The 21,313-nt window shown below is 39.5% G+C and overlaps 1 protein-coding gene across 3 annotated transcripts in view; it reads right to left on the bottom strand.

Annotated features, from left to right (window-relative positions):
- ATP8A2 (ATPase phospholipid transporting 8A2) overlaps nucleotides 1-21,313 on the bottom strand; it is a 308,301-nt gene that overhangs the window by 100,483 nt on the left and 186,505 nt on the right. For all 3 annotated transcript variants that reach the window (XM_065678510.1, XM_065678508.1, XM_065678509.1), the window contains 5 exons: nucleotides 7,829-7,903; nucleotides 5,039-5,161; nucleotides 4,009-4,087; nucleotides 660-721; nucleotides 236-292 (listed from right to left, as the gene is read on the bottom strand). In XM_065678510.1, coding sequence (XP_065534582.1) covers nucleotides 236-292; nucleotides 660-721; nucleotides 4,009-4,087; nucleotides 5,039-5,161; nucleotides 7,829-7,903 — 396 coding nt within the window. The remainder of the gene's footprint in view (nucleotides 1-235; nucleotides 293-659; nucleotides 722-4,008; nucleotides 4,088-5,038; nucleotides 5,162-7,828; nucleotides 7,904-21,313) is intronic.

Here is a 21,313-nt window from a genome sequence, read left to right as displayed (position 1 = left end):
ATGTTGACAATGTGCTTTTAGTGTTCTCTTCCCACTTCTGCCCTTTTTCATCACACATATCGTGTCATCTACGAGTTCATTCTCCTGTCATTCTGTACTTACAGAGCTTAGTAGTTTATCTGTACATGAAAGACCCAATTAAACCACTGAAGCCTCAATTTTTAATACTTTTTTTCTGTATTAACACTCATTAAAGAGGAACGTGTGACAATAAAAGATACTGAAAAGTACTTACTCTAGTCCATGCAGTTGTTTCCAAGCCAGCTTTCAGACAAACAGTGACTACAACATACTGCAAGAAGAAAAGACATCTTCAGTACTAAAACTCTCAAATTCAAAGGTGTTCATGGCCCAATCTTCCCTTTACACCTAAAAGGTTACTACCATTTAGTTAACAACCCAGGACCTTGGCAGTGTGGGATGGGGGAATGACAGAACAGAAGTTATTGTTGGTGCATGCCAGGAAGATGAAATGAAAAAAGAGAAAGGGGGGAAATCACGCACACAGAATTAAGTTTGTTTTTATTTTACTTGTACATTTTCTTCTGGTTTACACCAATTTCTAATGGTGTGTGTATATTATGTATATATATACGTATATACCACCCCCCCCCAAAGAAATCTTACCATTCCAAAATTGCTAGGATACACAAACTTACAGTGTAAACTATGTTCCCAACAAACAAATAGTCAATTCCCTGGCCATTTGTGAATACTGCATCTGAAAGGAAAAAAATGAATCATCACATTTGCTATCAGTTTATCAACACAATGGATAAAACAGCAAGGAAATTTTTCAGGAGCAAACAAGTGGTCCTAACCTTACCTTTTAGAACACTTAAAAGCAGTTTTGCAAGCTGCAAGATAATGGTAATGCAGAAGTTGCGCTAAGCCAGGCCTCAGAAAAGATGCTTGGACAGAGCATATATACATAGGCTTGGTTGCCAGAAGCCATTTTAGCAAAAGGGGAAGTTTTTGCCAGACCCTAATGTGCAATTTGCCTATGAGTACTGAAATATGTCAGCATCACTTCTGTCACTATCTGTTCTTAACTAGATACTGAGACCTCTAACAAATCCCATTATTTGCTGGGCCTGTGAAGAAAATCCTGTAAAACACCAGCTGATTTGTGGTGAAAGAGCTGAATTGAAAAAGCTTCGTCTATGAAGGACACATGTAACATCTAAAATATGTTACTGAAAACTAATTCAGTAACTGAGCAGTATTCAGTCTCTACACACCCTTTCCCTAGTCAAGTGTGCACAAGGGTAAGTACATGTTAATCTATCATTTGAAAGTGCCAACCTTGGCAATACTTCAAATGTCTGTTTAGTCTTTCTTAGCTCTTGTTGAGTAAGACCGGAACACCGTGAAAGCACATTGGACAGCCACACTAATGCCAAATGAACTTGTACTCACAGGAGCTTTCAAGCATTACTCAAAACATGATAAGTATTACTGTTTTCACAGGTTTTAAGACAACTGCTAGAGAAATACACAAACAGCAGGGCTGAAAGAGGCTTAAGATAAAACCTTGGACCTGTTCCTAAACACATACTGCCTAGCATAGTGCTTCTACCATGAGGGCACCATTTTGATAGATTTATTTGCGAAACTGGATCTGACATTCTTAAACTAGGGTCATCTATTCAGTTAACCATGTTCCTGCAACATAGGTCTCCAGGATCAGTAATTTAAAGTCTATAGAGAAGAGTCGCTGATACCCTGATTCCTGTGGTGAAGATTCTGCACAGCTTATGGGTAAAATGACTATGTATTTAGTCAGTGCATTTACCCCTAGCTACTTGTTATGGCTTTCTTCTACAATGGTTGCGTGTGGTTGTCTGAAGAACTGACAGATTGTGAATATTTTCTAGAGGTTGCTGGTCTATGTCCCTGCTTTCTTTTCTCTTTTGAACTCCAGAGAAACAGCAGCAGATGGACTAGCCACTAACATTGCAAGAGAAGCTGAAGCCTGAGACAGCTCAGTTAGGAACTGGCTTGGTTTCTGGCCACTGGCATCTCTATCAGCCCAACTCACCCCCTGCTACTCTGTGGCTTCAGGCATTTACCACATCATTCGCAAATGCACACAAAGTTTTAACTGTTACTTGGCTCTTTTCTCTAGTGAACAAGGTGAAAATTGAGACTTCCGTGTCCAATAAGCCCTGATGATGGTAGAAGTCTCAGTTTATTAAGAAAAAGTCATACCTAAATATACATCAGTTTCGATAGACCAAAAATAAACTGACCTAATGCCTCTGCCAGTATATTGCTGTAGTGCAACATCACAGAGGAGATGTAACTAACTGAATAATTTTTGGTATCAGTCTCAATTTTTAAAGTTACATTTTAATGCAGTAAGTTAATGCCAGTTTTTTTTTTTTTCCAGTGATTTCCATGACTTTCCACTTTGAGAGGCTAAGTGGTCCTGAAAGGAATATTTCTGTTAATGACAACAGCTCAGTGAACATTCATTTCTAAAGCTATACCAGTGCCCATTCACAGACTGTATGCACTTCACATTCTAAGGAACTTGAGAGGTTAAAAAACATCCCAATGTGAATGGCACATTTTTGTCTCTGGCACTGAAATCCCCTTTTTACTTGAAAATACAATATTCATTCCTCTTCAGAAAACAAACTAAGCAACCCATTCAAAGGAACTCAGGAAGTTACTATTTGAGTGGGTGAGTATTCTAGGTCCTATCATTTTAATTGTTGCAATTAAAAGTACGTTATCTATTTAGGAATTAGTTAGAAAAACATTTAGGAAGGCTAAAACAAAAACTGTATTTTTCTCCAGCTGTAACCACTACAGACATCAGCCTAAAATTTCAAAAGCTGAATTTAAAGAAGAACAATTAAAGATTAACATTTCTCACAAAAACAGTGAAACAGAACAACAAGAACCGTGAAATAAAAACAAAAACCAATCAACCATTAAAAAACCTAACCCTCTCCTCCAAACCTGAACAGAGCTCCCAGCCCACATGTAGAGGAGAGGAAAGTCCCTATCCTATATGGTCCATCAGACAGCATGCGAAGCTGTCACTGAGGATACAATACTGACATTTTACTCAGCCAGGCAGAGAAACATGAACCTCCCTCCCACAACTATCTCTATCATCATGCCTCTATTGTGAGCATTCATCTTCCCTCCCTTTCTGTTGTATTTCACTCCTTGCCAATTAATCCATCCTGGAGCTGAAAAGGTTGTATTGAAACTAGTGTTTTCCAGGAAAGAGATTCAGTTCTGAAAGATTAATTATTTTAGGTAACTATTATTCCCCCTCTGCTGCCCCAAGATTTCTCCTCTGATCTAGTTGTGTTTCTTATGATAGTAAAAGAACAGATTCCCAAGGTCTTTCCTGTCCACACAACCATATTGTAAAGCCTGGTAGGAACCATATGGGATTTACTGTTCCCTGAAATACCATGTAGTTGCATTACCTTTCATTGAAAGCAAGACTTAATAAGCCTAATTTGTAGAACAAGAAGCCTCATTTCCCCGGTATCTCTGAGTCTACTTCCATTCCAGCCATTTCATTTTTTTCCACAGACTTCAGCAGTAGTAAAATCTCTCTATTTTATCCTACATTTTACAGTACTGTGTTATGGAATGGGAAAGGTCCAACAAGATATAAAGCAAATGGTTGTAATGCAGCTGCTGCAAGAACATATATTAAAAAAATTGAGATCTTAACCCACTACTAAAAGAAAAATAAGGCTATTCATAGAACATTATTCAGTATTTGAATAAGAGTTCCTGGCAAAATAGCAGTTTCATTTTTCACATATTAAAGTCACTATATGAACAATAATTATGTTCAATTAGAGTAAGTTCTGAAAGCCACTAGATAACAAGACAAGCTCAGCAGCTACAGCCTATTGAACTGTCTGTCAGCGTTATTTTCCTGGGACTTGTCATGACCTCCAGTTCTCCAAACACACTGGCTCTGCGAGACTGAACATGAGTTACTGACGTAACAAATAATGAAGCCCTTACCATGCTCCAGCACTTTCAGTGGAAACCAGAAAAGAATGATGGAATGGATCAGGGCATTGATGCAGTGACCCCAGAAAACCTGAGGGAAAACAAACCAAGTCATCAGTAAAGTCCAAAACTCTTGACCTCTCTCTAACTCCTAACAAACACTTCATTGTGTAGTTTAGAGTCAGACAATGTTTGTCCTGAAGTGAAATACCTAAACTTCTGCAGGATCTATTTCCTCCTACAATTTCTGCTCTTTCATAAGAAAACACTGGCCCAGTTGGATGGTTTTATTCTAACAACTTAAAATAAAATTGCAAGCATACTTGCTTATTAAAGATCTCTGCCAGAATACAGCAAACAGATGGAGTCACCCTTCTTTAATTACATCAAAGAATGATTTTTAAAACATTGATTCAGTACCATGGAATACTCTGTTTACTTTTAATGGGCAAATACCTTGTGCCACAGTTTTTAACTTCTAGATAATGTGTTTTGCACAAGTTAGAGCTTTAAATACTCTGAGATTTCCTCTCTAAACAAATCGATCATACAGCTTCTTTGATTCAGAAGTACATTTAGACGTGCCTGTCATAGAATAAAGACAGGATTCAAATAGTGGGATTTTCCAGCATTTAAACAGCAAAATGTGTTCTTCAAAACTCAAATAAAGAAAGTCAAAATTCAGCAAAAGAACCATGGGAACAGAGCTGCACTAATTGTGAAAAAGCCCTCAGTAGAGAGCATTGTGCCAACTCATACATTAACTAAAATCCTGGCGATGTTATCCAGGTTCTAAGGAAGTGGTAAACTCGCCAGTTATCAGTAGTTGTGAACTGAAAAATCATACCCTTATTTAAAAACAAGGGCTTTTTCTTAATAAAAAAATGTAACCCCTGAAAAGAAGTGAGAGGCAGAACAATCCTGATCTCAGTGGCTAGCATGAAGCAGAAGTAACAGCAGGGAATAAATTATTTTCTAACAAGACCAACCTGGAAAATACAAATGGTCATGACTATTCTTCAAGAAACAGACTTTCCCTTACCCTTGTGTTGAACCCATCTGCATTTTGAGTAATTTTGTATAGCTGTGGAAATCTAAGCATGCTGTCTTGAGTACATGACCGTTCAAAAATTCCCAGAGTGAAGGGTGGCAGCGCTGTGAAAATCTGCAAGGAAAGCAAATACTAATTAAAAGCAGCTATTAGTTTTAAGTGGACCTCAGATAAAATTTCAGTATCTAGACAATAGCAAAATTCCCACAGACTTTAGTGAAGACTTATTACCAATTAGCCTGTTATTTGACATCATTTTCAAATGCCCAAACAAATCCAAACATGAATTTCAGCAATTCATAACTCTCAAATATTAACATATGAACAAAAGAAACATGAAAGAAAATTTGTATTTTCAACCAAATGCCTTAATCTAGAAATGGTAAAACACATCAGACTGCAAAGGAAAGACAACATCCTTTTTCAAAAAAGCCTTGTGGGAATGGGTTCAAATATAGCTGCTGTTGTAGCCATAATTAAATATGTAATGTGCTTAACCAGAGCTAAGTTTGCAGACAAAGCAAATGTGGAAATCTCATTAAAAAAAAAAAGATCTACTGAAAAACAAAGGCCATTCTGTATTACGGTACTTTGGGGATTCTCTGGGCAGGCATGAACTGATAGGAACAAATTAACTGCAGTATATGTCTGTGCTATGGGCAGACGCTTAGATGACCAAGCCTCAGAAGCTTTCCAGGAGAGACAGCAGGACACTTTGCCAGAAGCAGAGTAAATTAGTCTCTGCTGAGTCCCACATCACTGCTCTTAAAGTGTTTCCAGGATCTGAGGCAGCTCATTTAAAGCCAGCTTGGGTATCCACGTTTCTTGCAGTCTGCAGTGCAGGCACAGAGTGAGAATACCACCAGTGTGCATGTCTGAATACTAAACATTATTCATTTCCCCTTACATTAACAGTTTATATCGGAAAAATAATTTCTAATCCTATACATACATATATTTTTAAAGAGTTTGAGAAGTGTTCTCTAAGGTAAGAATCAGCTTGAAGTTCTGAGCTGTTTCTAGTGTGCAGGCATGTTTGCAAACCTTGGGCTGTGGCTCCCACCAGCAGCGAGCTGGCAGTCAAGGACTAGACAAAGGGCAACACAGAGGCCTAAGGACTAGCAAAAATCAATAATTACTGCCCTAGATCCAGCAGGGGATGTGCTTCTTTTGCTCATAAAGTGATAAAGCAGATGGTTAAAATGGCAGCGGGCTAGGGGTGGTGAACTGAAACTAAGACCACTGGTCCAATATATTCCAGAAAAGGCTATGCTCTTGCACAGCTTTAAGGTATCTCCCCAGGTTTCCTGTGTTTACTGGGGCATTTATGTTCTCAGTTGATTTAAATCTTCCAGTACTTTTGTTTCTGAAGGTAAACCTATAGTGTGAACCAGTGCAAAAGCTGGAATTACAGCGCTACTATCACTTCCTACACTTCCTATTTTAGTGAGACTACTAATGAAATAAAGGGTTAACCTGCATAGAAGAGAATGACAGAGCTAAAACAACTTGAAAATGTAGATCCTTCAAATGGTGGAAGTCCCCGGTATCCTACCAGCCCTTGACCCTTCATGAGCCCATATGACCAGTCCTAATTTCAGCAAATACCAACCTTACAAAACAAAGGTTAATTTCTACTTCACTGACTCTAGAAAATCAGTTTCATCCATGAGCTTTATGTAGGGTAGGTAGATCCACCAAATCAGGTTTAAGGATAATAGATGCAAATATCTAAACATGAATGACGGAGACTAAGCAACAGTCAGGAAATGAGGGTGAAAAGAATCAAGGCAGTGGAAAATCCTGGAATAAATATCTTCCACAACAAATATGAAAACTTGCGGAATATGAGGGTTTGTGCCATCATTTTTAGGATTAATGTGACAGGAGTTAAGTGTTCTCATTAATATTACTCAGTGATTGAGATAATTTGCTGGCTTTCTCTGTATTAGGATGTCTTTGGAATGAGTCTTCTTAAAGAAAAAAAAAATTGAAATTTCCTCCTTCGAGACAGAAATGCAAAGGATTTTTCAACACTAAGTGTCCTAATGGCTCATAAATCCAGACACCAGGCCACTCGTCAGTGGCAACACACTGTAAAGGTAACATCATTGAAACACCAGCACAGATCTATGGTATGCCATGGAATGTGGTCCCACAGATTCTCCAGACTTTAATCAGTGTTATTGATCAAATAATATTCTTGATTAAAGTGATAAAATCACACAGCACATGTGGCACTCTGCAGAGCACAATGAAAATCAAAAATCACCTCTGGACTGACACATCCTGCCCTTGCTTCAAGTGAAAAATGCCAGTGGAACAGTAATGATACTTCCTGTTCTGTACCTAATGTAGCACAAGTCAACCCAAAGCATCTGCCTGACATTTCTCTGATCAATTGTACAGGGTCTGAGAAAAACACGAACCCCCAAAGATGAAGATTTTGTATCTATTTTGAACATGATCAGTCAGCAAAATGACCATACAAAAGACTGAAGATACTTTCAAAGAGAAAATCCAATTCCATTTTAAAGCTGCCAATTTTCCATTTAAAGTTGCCAAAGGAGGAAACATTAGGCCCAATGTGTATTTTCAAGGTGTTTTCCCAAATTTAATTTTGCGATAAAAACACCATCCAAAATCTATTTTTATCTACCTTAGAGTGGATTCAAAATAGCTTTTACAAATGAACTCACCTTTCCTGACATACATCCAAGACACCTGTGAGAAAAGGGACAAAAAGTACTATAGAAGTTCAAGCACTACCGTAGCACTTACCACATTATACAGTCCAATGCACCATCGCTCAAATAAGATCTGCCCAGAAAATCCATTCACGAAAGCAAACCAAAGCTGAAACAAAGACAAGTTACAAGCAGGTTTAGATTACTGCACTGAACTGTACTATACTGAAGGTTTAGCACTACTGCAGTACATGTTTCCATTTACAGTAGAGGAGAAAGATATGGAACACAGACCACCATTTGTAGACAGCTGCCTGTCATGCTCTGAAGCTAATTATCACCAGTGATAGGCAGTTCTTCTCTTCTGAAGTCTTACATTTTAAATACTGCCAGAGCACTGCTTATTTAAAATAAAATACTCAGGTGATGGAGCAACTTGCTGTCTTTGCATCATTACTCTACAGAAATAAATGGCCTCAAACTATTCCAACATCCTTACTGCTGGCAAATTAACATGCTTGAAGCCAGAACCCAACCTCATTTGCATCATGGTTGGCAAAAACCAGAATTTTCCAGGTAAGAATATTTTGATGGATGCTCTGCTTGATTTCCATGTGCTATTTTTACAGTCCCAGAATTACAGTGATACCAACTCATCAGCAATATAATCGCAATTACATTTCAATTTTATTGTCTACATTACATTGCTATGTAATAATCCATCAATTTAACACTTAAACATTACTAAAGCCCATCTGGACAAGCCCTGAGCAACCTGGTTTGAATTTATAATTCACCCTAATTTACACAAGAGGTTGGACTAGATGGCCTCCAAGTTGCCTTTCAACCAAGGGAATTCTGTAATGCCACAATCGCAGGAAACCACTGTAAGCTGCAGTACATAGCTAACTCTTTCTGGGATTTCCTTGGACCTAGCTTCCTTAAGCCTACTTCTTGCTTTGTTTAAGCAAGAACTGCTTTTTGAAGCAAGAACTGCATTACTGGGTTGGAACAAAGCTCACTAACAGCCACTGAAGGAAGTTTGGATAAGAAAGTAAGACAGGAAAGCATTACCTTTTCCCAAGTAAATCAGAAACTGGAAGAATAATCAGCAGTTTAAGGGCAACCTTGATCAGTCTGAATTGTTGCGCTTAATAATGAAGTATTTCTTGTGAATTTGTGCCTTAGTCCCTTTTAAAATCCACACTGCACCATGGTACTTAGTTCAAAATTAATTCAACATTGTGTATGGGAACACTCTCCTTCCCAGCCCCTTTCAACATGTTTTGCCTTGCATTTACTTTACAAGTTCACATTGTGCTGGATGCACTAGGTATTGCAGAGCAGCCAAGTGATGCCCATGCATATTCCCTTTCTCACTGCCCAACAGCCCATGGCACTCACACCCAGGCATCTTTCCTGACACCATTCTGTCACTTACGTAGCAGCACTCTCCTACTAGCATCATTTATTCTCTGGCTCACTGTGCTAGCAAAATACCTCAGATGATTATTTAACTGAATGTCATCTGATCTCTTCTCTGCTCCCATTTGAAATGGATATAGAGTAATTGGGAAAGAAGACAAGAGAAGATGACAAGATTGGATCAAGACCTACAACTGTTTTCATAGATGCAATATCCAACCAGACTAGGACTCTTCAGCATGGGACAGTGGGAACTTAAGGCAAGATTAAAATACTTGTAAGATAGACAAGAACAACAAATAGCTGTTCAGATAGGCACTGCTGTCCAGTAAAAGGACAGAAGACAGACACATTCTATATCCTAACTTTTTTCATCACTTCTACTGTACAGTTACCTTGAAAGATCACTGCTCTCTAAATCTCACTTTCAGGAATCAAATGACCCAAAGCAGCATACCGACCAGTGTCACACACTTCAAATATATCTCAGCCCTTCAAATGAAAGATAATGATAGATCTTGGGTACAAAGCCCGAGATCCCCAAAAGCAACCACAATTAATTTGGGGTTGCTGGGTAAAGAGCATGAGGGTTTCTTCTAGGAAGAAACAGAACTTTAAACAAGCATATGCCCAGATATTCAGCAATGATGATCTAGGCATCTTACAATTAATTGCAACTATGAATGAGGGCAGCAATTTTAGAAAACATGAATAGCTGACAAACCAGAAGCCCAGCTGGCAACCTCAGCCTGTGCTCTGCTCAGTTTTCTCTACCCCACTGGGCAAAGCAAATGTTAAGGCCATTTATGACACTGGCTCATGCTATTTAGGAAACCACTGCTTTCTGAAACCACAGCCTCCCACAACTAGTCCTCCAGCAACAGAAACTTCTGATTTTCCACTAAGAGAGTAAAACAAAGCAGCCAGACTTTTTGTACCTGGCCCACGGCTAGAAGAAAAGCCCCAAGCCAGGCAAAGCTAACGTCTTAGATTCACACTTCCCCCAAAAAATATTAGCAGCAATGAAGACACAATCATATAAGACTTGGAAAGGACCAAAGCTGTTAAGATGCCTTGTGAAACAGCAGACAGACTGTCAAAGTAGAAGCAAAAAATCCCCACTCAACAACCTAATCCTGCCTACTCAATTCATTAAAGAACCTGCTAAAGCTACCTTGACATTAGTCAATTACTAGAGGAGAATATTGAGATGGAAGTGTCTGGCTGGTAAATGGGTATCTACATGTCACTATCTGAAGTCTTCTGTGGTGTCTTTAAACATTGGAAGATTTTTCTACCAGAAAGTTTTCTCCTTATTTCATGGCTGCTGTAAGCATTGCAAGAATTGACATCGAGAAACCTCAATGTTCTGCTATTTCAAAAGCCAAATTTGAACTATTTTTCTCTTGGCAGCATCCATACAGGTGAAAATTAGAAGTGAGAACAATCCCCGTGCTTACACAGGTCTGCCAGCACCACACACACCAGAGGACAAAGGCTGCTACAATTGGGATGCACTGACAAATGACAGTGATGCCTGTCTTTTCCAGAGATCCAGGTTCTCCAATGCCAATTTATAGGAAGTATGTTGTATACTTCCTCAGTATCTTAGTATCAACAGTAAAGTAGGTAATGTTTAATACATACATTCATTTCAAATTTAACACAAACCATAAACCGTCATGCCTGGTTTAAGGACCAGCTGCTTGTAGAGAGAATATGGTACTACTTAAGGTCAGCAAAGAAAGAAAGAAAAAAAGACCAACCAACACAAAAAAGCCTCCAACTCAACACTCCTGTTAACAAAATGTACTAAATATATTTGAATTTGCAACAACCCATGCTTGACTCAGACTTAGTAAGCTGGTAGGAAAACTTGCCAAGTCTGCCTGGCTTGCCAAGCTCCAGGGGTTCATGGGGCTCAACTCCAGTACTGCTATGAACAAATGGACCCAAAGTTATTAAACTGCTTTTCTGGCTGGAAAAAAGAAACCTTTTCACTTTAACTGTTACCTGGCTGCCAAAAAGCTGGAAAAGCTTATTTGTAACTCGGCTACAAAATACGTATTTTTCTCCCAAGGAACAAGAGATCCAATTTAAATGTAAAGAGATGCAGACCTAAGGCTGAAATCTGGCTTGGTATATCGCTGCACTTTACTATAGCAGATATTGCAAAGATCTGAATCCAGTAGGTACTGTGCACAAAGAAAGTGGAACATGGTGCAAACCGAAAACTAGTCCGTGCTCCTGCCTTGAAGCGTGGCCACGCTCTCTAAATAAGAAACTCTGGTGCTGAAGCACTCGATGCCAGCTGTGATGTGGGCACTTTGCCACCAGAGAAGGGGGGGGGGGGGGGGTGGAAATCAAACTGCTGCCTCCTTCCAGAGGTCAACAAAAGCCAACAGATGGTAATATTTGGTTAATATTGACTTCAGCTGCAGGCAAACTTGAGGATCTCTACGGAAACCAGTCCGACAGTACTGTTTTGAACCACACAGCACATCCACCTGCTCTGGAGTGTATTTTGAGAAAAGATCAACTATTATTTTCAAAAATAGTCTCACTTGAGCAAGTTGGAAGGCAAATTTTAATTGCATTATTGCTTCATGCATAATCAAGTGATAATGCAACACTGATGCCTGAAATAGTGGGAACTAATCTATTTCAGTGCTCTAAGGCACTGGGATAGCAAATCATCTACTCTAAATGTGTGTGTTTATGAAGTCTTGATAATAGACAGCTTAACGAGTACTAGAAATGTTTTCCCCATTCTGCTAAAGGGCACAAAAAGCTAATGTAGTCAGGGTATCAACAATTGCCACAGGCACCAATTATTGCCAGGCTGGATGCCTTTGCTATTCAGAAACGAGTTAAATTCTCAAAATATCCTCTCTCAGCACACACACATTTTGCATGCTCTTACCAAACAGACTCATTTACGGTTTGCCCAATGAAGCAGGTTTGTGTCTCCTGTGCAGTTCATTAATAATGTATCCTGATTAAAAAATCTCTCATTACAGATGTCTGTCTCAATGCCAGGCTCTTAGTCCTGCCCAAAAGCCCACAGCCTTTAAGTAATCCCTTCATTAGAGAAAGTACAGCACCAATTTTATAATATATGTGAAGAATCTTATTAACAAGATTTGACGGGATAGGCATGGCTGCCCAAGACTCACTTTACTTGCCAATGAATATTGCCCTTGCTCTGTTTATTCGCCCCACCATTTATTAACTCTTTGCTGAAAACAGATTGGTATTTTTCAATTGGAAAGCACTTGCTCTAGGCCTGTGCACCCCAAACAAGTGCCCATTTAAGCTTAAGATTCATCTCAAATCTTCTCCACCAGTGTTAACAAGTAATTTTAAAGTTTCTTGATTATTTTTAAAGTATTGCTTTGTCTCATTAAAAACCCCTTAATACAATGATTCAAACCTTGGTCAGATAAATAGATATCAAAGCAACCAACAGAGATTTCCTGGCTTTAAACACTAATTAAATAAACTTGAACAGCTGTTATTTCTTCTATTGCTGACTACAGATAGTTTATATTTCAGCATACTGAAGAGCACAGTTTTATCTCTGCTCATATGCAGGAAATATGATTTCTTCCTTATACATGTTGCTTCTGTGCTTCTCTATGTGACTGCTGACATCCTTCCTTCAAAGAACAGGTAAAATTCAACAGGAGAGGCAAGTGCAGAACAGCAGGGACATGAGGGGCAAGAGGAGCATCACCGCACAGTTACACAGACTGCAACTCTTACAGTTTAAATCCTCAGAATAACTCTGAAGACTTAAATAAGAATTAGTAAACCTCTGGGGTTTTTTCCTCAGGGGTTGCCATTAGAGAACAGTCATATTCCTTGCTCCAGGAGTTCTAAGCATCGTGGAAAGATACTACATCTGCAGATGACTATGTAGTATACAAAGGACCTAGCCATTAAGACACTAGAAGATTGCCTCTTCCAGCAACATTTGGCCTTGATATGCTATTAATGTGTTTTAAAAAAAGAAAAAAATGGCAACAAAACACAGTAGGCCATCCAAACTCTTCTCCTTCACAGTGCAGCGTGTTTCTCTTTATGTATGTTCCTTGAGTTACATGAACACCTCATCAGTACGCCACATTATGCATTCAATACTTATGTCACTGGTAGAATGAACATGCAGCCCATTGGAACAAATTTAACAGAGTTGCAATCTTCTGTATTTTTTTTAATCTTACAAAACCAAGTAAAGAAAGGGCAGGCTATTTCTCCAGTTCTGTGGTGTGAAGTGTCCCAGGAACTTAATATTTTTCCAGCACACTAACTGCTGCAGAAGCAAGCCTATGATAATGCAATCAGAATGGCCTTTGTTGCCAAAGGGTAGATGAACTTGCCCAAAGATGTGGTTAAACTCAGCAGTTGCTCTGAACATTTCCCTTTTACAATCAGAGCCAGCTCTTTTCTGAGTTTATTTTTCATCCTTCCTTAAGTTTCCCGAAGTATCAAGAAAGCCGACACTGCTACACTAGGATTGCCTCATCCCTTACATATGTGACACCCTAGAGGTGACAGGACTTACATACCGGCTTTTTAAAAATGAAATGAAACCCAACATGTCTCAGGACGGTTCAGTCAAGCCCCTTCAGGATGCAGAGTTTCAGCATGCCTGCATGCTCAAGGGGGTCCAAACCACAGCCAGAGCAACACTATTAAGACTGATAATGCCGAGAAGTCTCCCACCATTGTTGCACAAAGCCAGCAGTGTCCGCTCTTGCTGGAAGTGATGCTGAGATGGCTGGAAGATGCCAGCTGAGACAAAATAAGGCAGGAGCTTGTTGGCTGCATCCATCTCCCATCCCTACTTGGGGGAGCAAGGCAAGCTCAGCTGCTTGGTTGGTAAGCTGGAAACAACACGCCAGGCCACTGTCTGCTGCTGAACAATGGAAACTCATGTTATGAACTCCCAGTACCTTCTTTTACAAAACAAACACTGTTCTTAACAATCCTTTCTTTAGCAAAAAGAAACTAGCTCTAAAGAAAGGTTTCCATGGATATGGAAGACATGCTTCAGCACACTGCAGCAGTAACTGCAATGTTGGAGCCAATTTCGTGAAATTTTTTTGGGGTATGTTTTTTTTCCCCTCCCAGATTTGCCTCATCAAATTCACCTGCCCTTGAGTACAAGCACACCACTGTGGAACCAAAGTACAATATGACTATTAATAGTTTGGCATGTATTAATGAGAATTTATGGCATCTCCTCAGCATGTAATCACGACAGACTGGTCTTGATATAACTTTCACAACTATGTAATTGACCCACATCTCACATAAAGAGATAAGGACATGCTACTACACAGTTTTAAATGACCTGCTGGCTTGTCTGAAGCTAAGGGGTAACAGAAGTGCTTTGGGTTTGTTTTTCTTAATTTATTCTATTATCTATTTAATTCAGCAGTAGAGAAGAAATAAGTTTAACTATTTATACTAATAGGTGAGGATACATTAACGACTTCAGGTAACTTACTCATCTGAAATTTTGCTAAGCATTTAGAACCCACAAACAAGAATGATGTTAGAAAGCAAGAAAACCAATATTTGAAATAGAAGATTAGGGAACTGTGGAAAAAAGAATGCTATTACTGTTACCCAAGTAAGGGCAATGAAAGGAAAGGAAAGTGCAGAAACGGCTACAGAAAAGAACAACAGCCAGCAAGTCTAGTATTGGATGTACAAGCAAAAGGAAAGCCAACAAAACACACAGCACTCCATGAGTGAAGTCTGATAATGCCACAAGTCAAAAGTGAGGCTAAATCCACCGAGGCTCTTCACACTTGGGCTGTGCACTAGGGCTCACCACAGCCTGAATAAAGCACATCACCAGAGACCTGTAACAGCAAAATATTTCAACACCTCTCATACCTAGAGAAGAATACAGGTATCAGAAACTTTAACACAAACCTGGCCCAAGAAATTAGCACACAAAATGCAAAAAGCCCTGAAAACCCAACACTGCATCATTTGGGAAGGAGAGAGTGGAAATGACAAAAAAATTGTATCTAAATACCCAACACTGGGATCTTTTATCTTTGTGGAGCTGTATTTCTGTGGGACACTGGTGGAATACACCTGGTCCCGCTCAAGCTGGATCTGGCCTTACTGTGACACAGATCGTCACATACACATACGTACACTCCTTTAAGTGAATACAATCAATCCTTCTCTCTATCATCACAGTATCCTGTTTTCACATCCAGTTAGCTGAAATAAAAAAAATCCCCAACCCAGACCTCATTCATGTAGTACCCTGGGATAGTGCTGCAAGAACACAAACACACAGTAAAACATTCCTTGAACCCAGAAGCACTAACCCTGTAGGGGCAGATATTATCAGGGTACAGGAAGACAGAACTAAACTAAATATAGGACTATGGAATGCTGTTGTTCATTAAAAAATGGTACTGCTTTTGCTCTTGGTTTGCTTCTTTCCATAGCACTGTGTAGCTGGCAGTTTCCACTTCAGCTATATGTAGCTTCATGAAGCAGGCAGTTCCCAATCCACATACCAAGGCATCCACTTATATCTGCATATGGTACAAAGGGCACTAGGATGAAAAGCAATAAGGAGATCAGTATTCATTTAATGTAGCTAAAACACAGTTGTGCAGTCTTAGTTCTTGGATATGAACCTAGACAATGTCCTGAAGTGATCAAAACTATTTTAAGATTTCCGAGGACCAAATGCATTGCCAAGTACTGACTGAATAAAGCTGACGGTGACCAAGACCCTGACTATCACTATTCAGCTCCTACTTTATAGGGCGTTTCACTTCAATCCTTTCCCTTCTTACTTTTATTTGCAGAAGTCCCTTATGTTACTTATAAATGCAGGTTCACAGATTTTGCTTTTCTTGTCACCACATAAAGGAATCCTTCTGCAGAGCTGCTGAATTAAGTGTAATAGGAGCAGTTCTGTAGCAAGGTCATTTTAGGTCTGGAACTGCAGTCCCCTTAGGATCCTCTATTATGGCTACATGAACTGCCAGGTTCCCCTTGCAAGTCTGCTTTCCCCCCTTCCTCCCTATGACATAAAATTTATTCTCTGTGAGCCCTTGTGTTAAGCTACTTTTAACCAGGAAGTTTATATAAAGTTTTGTGACAGCTCGAAACTCAAGGAAAACAGCAAAATTAGCAACAGAAAAGCCAGATCACTACAGAAACTGTAGCTCATCTTCTGTTATACTCACAAGAGTAAACCTTTACTGCAGTAATCCCAGGAGCAGCCCACAGTTCTCATTACCTGCAACTCTATTAGCATTGAAGCACAGAGACAACATTATAGCCCACAACTACCAAGACACAACAATGCAATCTAAAAAGGCCTCCTAGTATTTATCTTACTTATTTTCCATTTTTATTTACTAGTACAGTAATTTTCTTGGTCAGTGGGACAATCTAAACCCAGGCAGGACTTACCATTTTCCTCTTTTTACACAGCTGCTTTTCAACATGCTACCCCTTCCCTAAAGGCTCCAAGACTAGCTCACAAAAGGTCTCTCCCCTGCTTCCCTTGCCACTCTTCTCATGTGAAAAACACAGTATTGGTAATTTCAGTCTAAATTTATTTCTTTACATGCTGGCAAAAGCTGAAAGACTTGGATGCTAAACATCTTTTGCCAAAATATGCAGCACATTGAAAGCACATGCAGTCACTTCACTGGCAAATGACTTATTAAAGTACCTCTCACTAAAGAAATAATGTTTGAACTCCTTTCAATAAGTGATTAGCTTTCTTTCACTGCAGTACATGCAAGTAAATTATTGCTGTGCCTCTAAAGCATTTGCTGTATTTTCTGATAGCGCTGATTACAAAAAAAAAAATAAAAAAATCAGAGTAGCTGGGAAAAAATACCTTGGACAGAAAAAACCTGGAAGTTCATACACAGGGGCAATGCATTCATATGATCGCTGAACTCAGTTCAAGATTTCATTACGTGCCTTTGGGATGGTATTGCACACTCACTACGCTGAGCAAGCATCAGAGAGTGTTTCTTTTTATGAATGACTCTCCTATAAAGGCTGGGTAGTAAAGGAGAGGCTGCAGTAGACAGCTGATGTTTACTACAAGCCAGTTTCTAGTTTCACAGCATTTTGCAAATGAGTTTTTAATTGACGCAAATTAAGTTGTACCGTCACCTTCCTGCTGGGAAAACCCTTCATGACCAAGGGCCACCAAATTGCCTGTGAGCTCAGGCCAAGAATAAGCCTCTGCTTCAGTTCCATTATTACCAAGTTCCACAAACACACAGTAAGACTGAGTGGTTATACACAAGGAAGATCTGAGATGGCACCCAAGGTGACACTCGCTGGAATAAGATCTACAAATGAGGTTTGAGCTTAGGCAATGTTGTTAAGTAGCAACTCTGAGAATGAAGGTGTATTTGCCATCTTTTATGCAACATGGAACAAAAATTCATGAAGAAAAACTAACCACAAGCTTACTTGAAAATTAGGCAAATTCATATAAACTGTGAAAACCCTATCTGTGTACAAGACCACAAAGCTACTCCAGAAACAAAGAGAATTTATACTGAGTAGATTTTCCACAAATTAACTACAGTAAAGAGCATGAGTGTTGCTAACTTTCAATACAGCAGACAGTGGGAAGCAGGGAAATACACACAGAAAACATCCATACCACGCTTCACTTGACCTACACAGAATAGCATGACTCCAGCTGCTGTGTAAGTCCCTTCTAGTCCTTCAACAGTAGTTGTGCTTCAGAACTAGACTCGGGTACAGAAAAGCACCAGAAGAATGCAAGAGGAGATAAATAGATTTTTGATATGATAAATTAATTGAATGCAGGGGAGATGTGTATTTACTTCCTTCTAATACATTCTCAGGACAGTGAGTTCTTCAGAACACAGCAGGGGCTCCAGAAAAAAATTCTTCTTTACCAAAGCCATGTATTGTATGAAAATTTGTCCAACTAAGTCATAGTTATGGTTTTCCCCCATTGCACTATACCCTCAGTTCTAGATAACATCAGCATACATCTTCAGGAAAGTATGCTCCCCTTGGTGCAGAACATAGCAATTTAATCAGCACAGCACACTATGTAAACTGAAGGCAACCAGGAAACAAGAAGGAGTTATCAGCTGTATAGGAAAACTTCTGATCCAATCATATACATTATCATTTCTTTTCTCCTTGGAAGCACATAGCAACCCTCCTAAGATCTTGATTACTGGAGAAAGTGCTCAGATCTCTGAAGGAGCATCACAATTCCAGAAGGAAGTGTAGATGCTGACTTTGCATAAGAGTATCAGGACAGCCATACCAATTCAGACCAATGGCTCATCCTACTTCATTGACTACCTTTAACAGTGCACGCATGCCAAGCCCAAGGGAAGAAAACGGGCCATGCAATTTCCAGGTCTCAGTATGTACAAATATCCAGATTTGTGGATATTCCAAGTCTCCTGTGCCTTGTGTATGTAGTAACCTGCAACAGCTCTATTTGTTGGTGGTTTTCTGCTCCCTCATAAGCTCCCTGTAAACATTCTGCAATACAACATCCTTTGACAAGGAGTAGGGTTCAAACAAGCACAAGTCCTTACATGAGGCAGAAAACTAGTGCAGCAGTTGACAGGTTTATTTTGTAGAACCTACCTACCTAGCAAGAAGGACACCAGTGGTGTCCCTGCCCATGGCAGGGGGGTTGAAACTAGATGATCTTAAGGTCCTGTCCAACCCTAACTATTCTATGATTCTATGAGTCGAGTAAGATTGAGGGAGTGACTCCTCAAATTTCAAGAACTCTACCAGCTGGTTAATGAGCAATATCGAACAACACTTTGGTAGAGACACATTTTTACCAAGTCTACCTACAGAATAGCGCTCGTGACCTATGAAACTGAATGGTACCCCAGATCACCTACAGATGCTTTTTCACCAGAATGGGGAAATAAGTACTTCTTCTAAACAATGCTGCTAGCAGCTTAGAGAATTAGTCTTTTTCTAGACATCGGAAAGATTTTTGCAGTAGCAAAATCATTTAGGGCTATGAAATGTCTTTTCACTGCATATAGCCCACAGCTAGTCTGAAATCTGGGACCCTCAATCTATGCAGCCCTTTGAGCTATGTTGACAGGCTTAGTACCCTCAAACATCCTCTTATCTAGTCCTATAGCCACACCATGAGACCTCAGTGATGCTATAAACACAGACCTCATTCTGTCTGGCACTTTAAAGTGTTTTAAATCCCCACACAGTTGGTCTACTCAGACTAAGGACAGAGGGTCACAAGACAGTCAACCTCCTACTCCTCCAGGTGTTAACACTGAGCAAGCCAGTCCACACCTATAGTAGGTGACTACCTATGGTAGTCAGCTCTCTGGAAGAACTGAAAACAACCCACAACATAGCTATTGCTCCCTCAAAAGACACTGGAGACCCATCTGGAATTAAACAAGGCAAACATCCCAGCCTCCAGTCTCTCAGGAGCACTTTTTCAGAAACAGTCATTTCAACTGCAAATAGGATATCACAATCGACAGCAACTTAATGTTTCATTTAAGACTACATCTTCCATACTGCAGCACAACAATCAACTCAATTAATTTAAAATGCAGGTTTTAAGTCTGTGTGGCAAACTATCCAGGCTATCATTTCAGTTTAAATCAAGCTTAGGGTGCTCACAGAACATTTGGAACCAATTTAAGTGGATTTACAATCACATTGCAGTTAAACCACTGTAACTTCCTTGTGGAGGCAAGCCCATATGGCAGGCAAGGGAACATTTGTTTATAGTTTGGATGACTATGTGAAGAAAAAGAGGATGTCAGAAATAGCCTTCACTTCACTGCTTAGGGATTTCAGCACTGAAGATTGAAAGGTGGGGGAAAAAGCTTATTATCTTGCTTGCACTACACAAATATTAGAAGAAACTTTAAACCACTTTACACTGGGATCTGTCTCAGTTGCTCAATTCTAACAACAGAGAATGTACTACCACATACAGCCACGTCCAACCACTTCAAGGGAAATACATCCAGAACTGACATGTCATATCTTCAACCCTTAGTGGCCTAGGCATTTTTCAGGTGAAATTATTGATTAGAATTAAAATTTTAGGGTTAAAAGCATTAATCTTACTTAATCCACAGAAACACTATCCAACCCATTTTCACTGCCATAATGTTAGATCTTCAGATAATTGTAAAGATGGCAAGTGGTTACTTGCACCAGTCATCTTGCAATTGGAAGTTTTGGAAGTTTTTTGCTCCAGCCTCAGATCTGTCATGTGTACGACATGGCTAATTCTTGAGCTGCAGTAGGCTGGAAGTCCCTTGTAAAGGTCAGACACACAAACCTTTGGTCCTCAATGCCTTCAGTCATTCCTGGAGAGCTATTCTCTACCTTGTCTCATTAGCATCACGTTGTAGCATGAATACATGTTACCTCTGCTCAGACATAGCAGTGTCCTAACCGAAGACTAACTGAATATTTTCTTCTCAAAGGGAAAAGTATCTGACAAGTTAGTAAGTGTTTCCTAAAGTGAAAGCTACAGCAGCTGGATTTTAATCACATCAATTACCCCACAATCAACATGCCCTCTCTGGGGTCAAAATATTTTTCATGTTACTGAAACTGAGAACAAGTGATTTCAACCTTTGGCTGAAATGACCACCCTGCCCCCAGACCTACAGCACAACCAATTTACACGTTTCCAGACTTCAGCCTCAGATACCAAGAAACAGGTGACTATATTCTATAAAAGCTTTTACCTTCTGCCAAGCGTAGGAGATGCAACCTGAGATTTAAGGAAGAGAGGAGCTGCCTGGGCTACTATTGGGTAATTTCTCATATAACAGGGCACTTTGCTCAAGAAATCAGTTTATATGAATACATGCAAAGCACTGGAAACTCAGAGTTCCCAGTGAAGAACAAACTCCAAGTGAAGAACAAAGCATCCTCACAGCACATAAAGGACATTCACTTTATACAGCAAGTTTGCAGTATGACATAGGTATGCATACTATTGGACTGTAAAATCAACTCACATTCATTCTTACGAATATGCCTGCAGTTAGATTGTATTTATAACCAAATACTGTACTCAAAACTGCTCTGTTATAGTTTCCCCAAGAATTAACAGAAG

The sequence above is a fragment of the Lathamus discolor genome, chromosome 4, assembly GCF_037157495.1.
Source record: "Lathamus discolor isolate bLatDis1 chromosome 4, bLatDis1.hap1, whole genome shotgun sequence".
In the NCBI taxonomy this organism is placed as follows: Eukaryota; Metazoa; Chordata; class Aves; order Psittaciformes; family Psittacidae; genus Lathamus; species Lathamus discolor.
The sequence above is the reverse complement of the archived record's forward strand: the minus strand, read 5'-3'. Positions and strand labels throughout refer to the sequence as shown.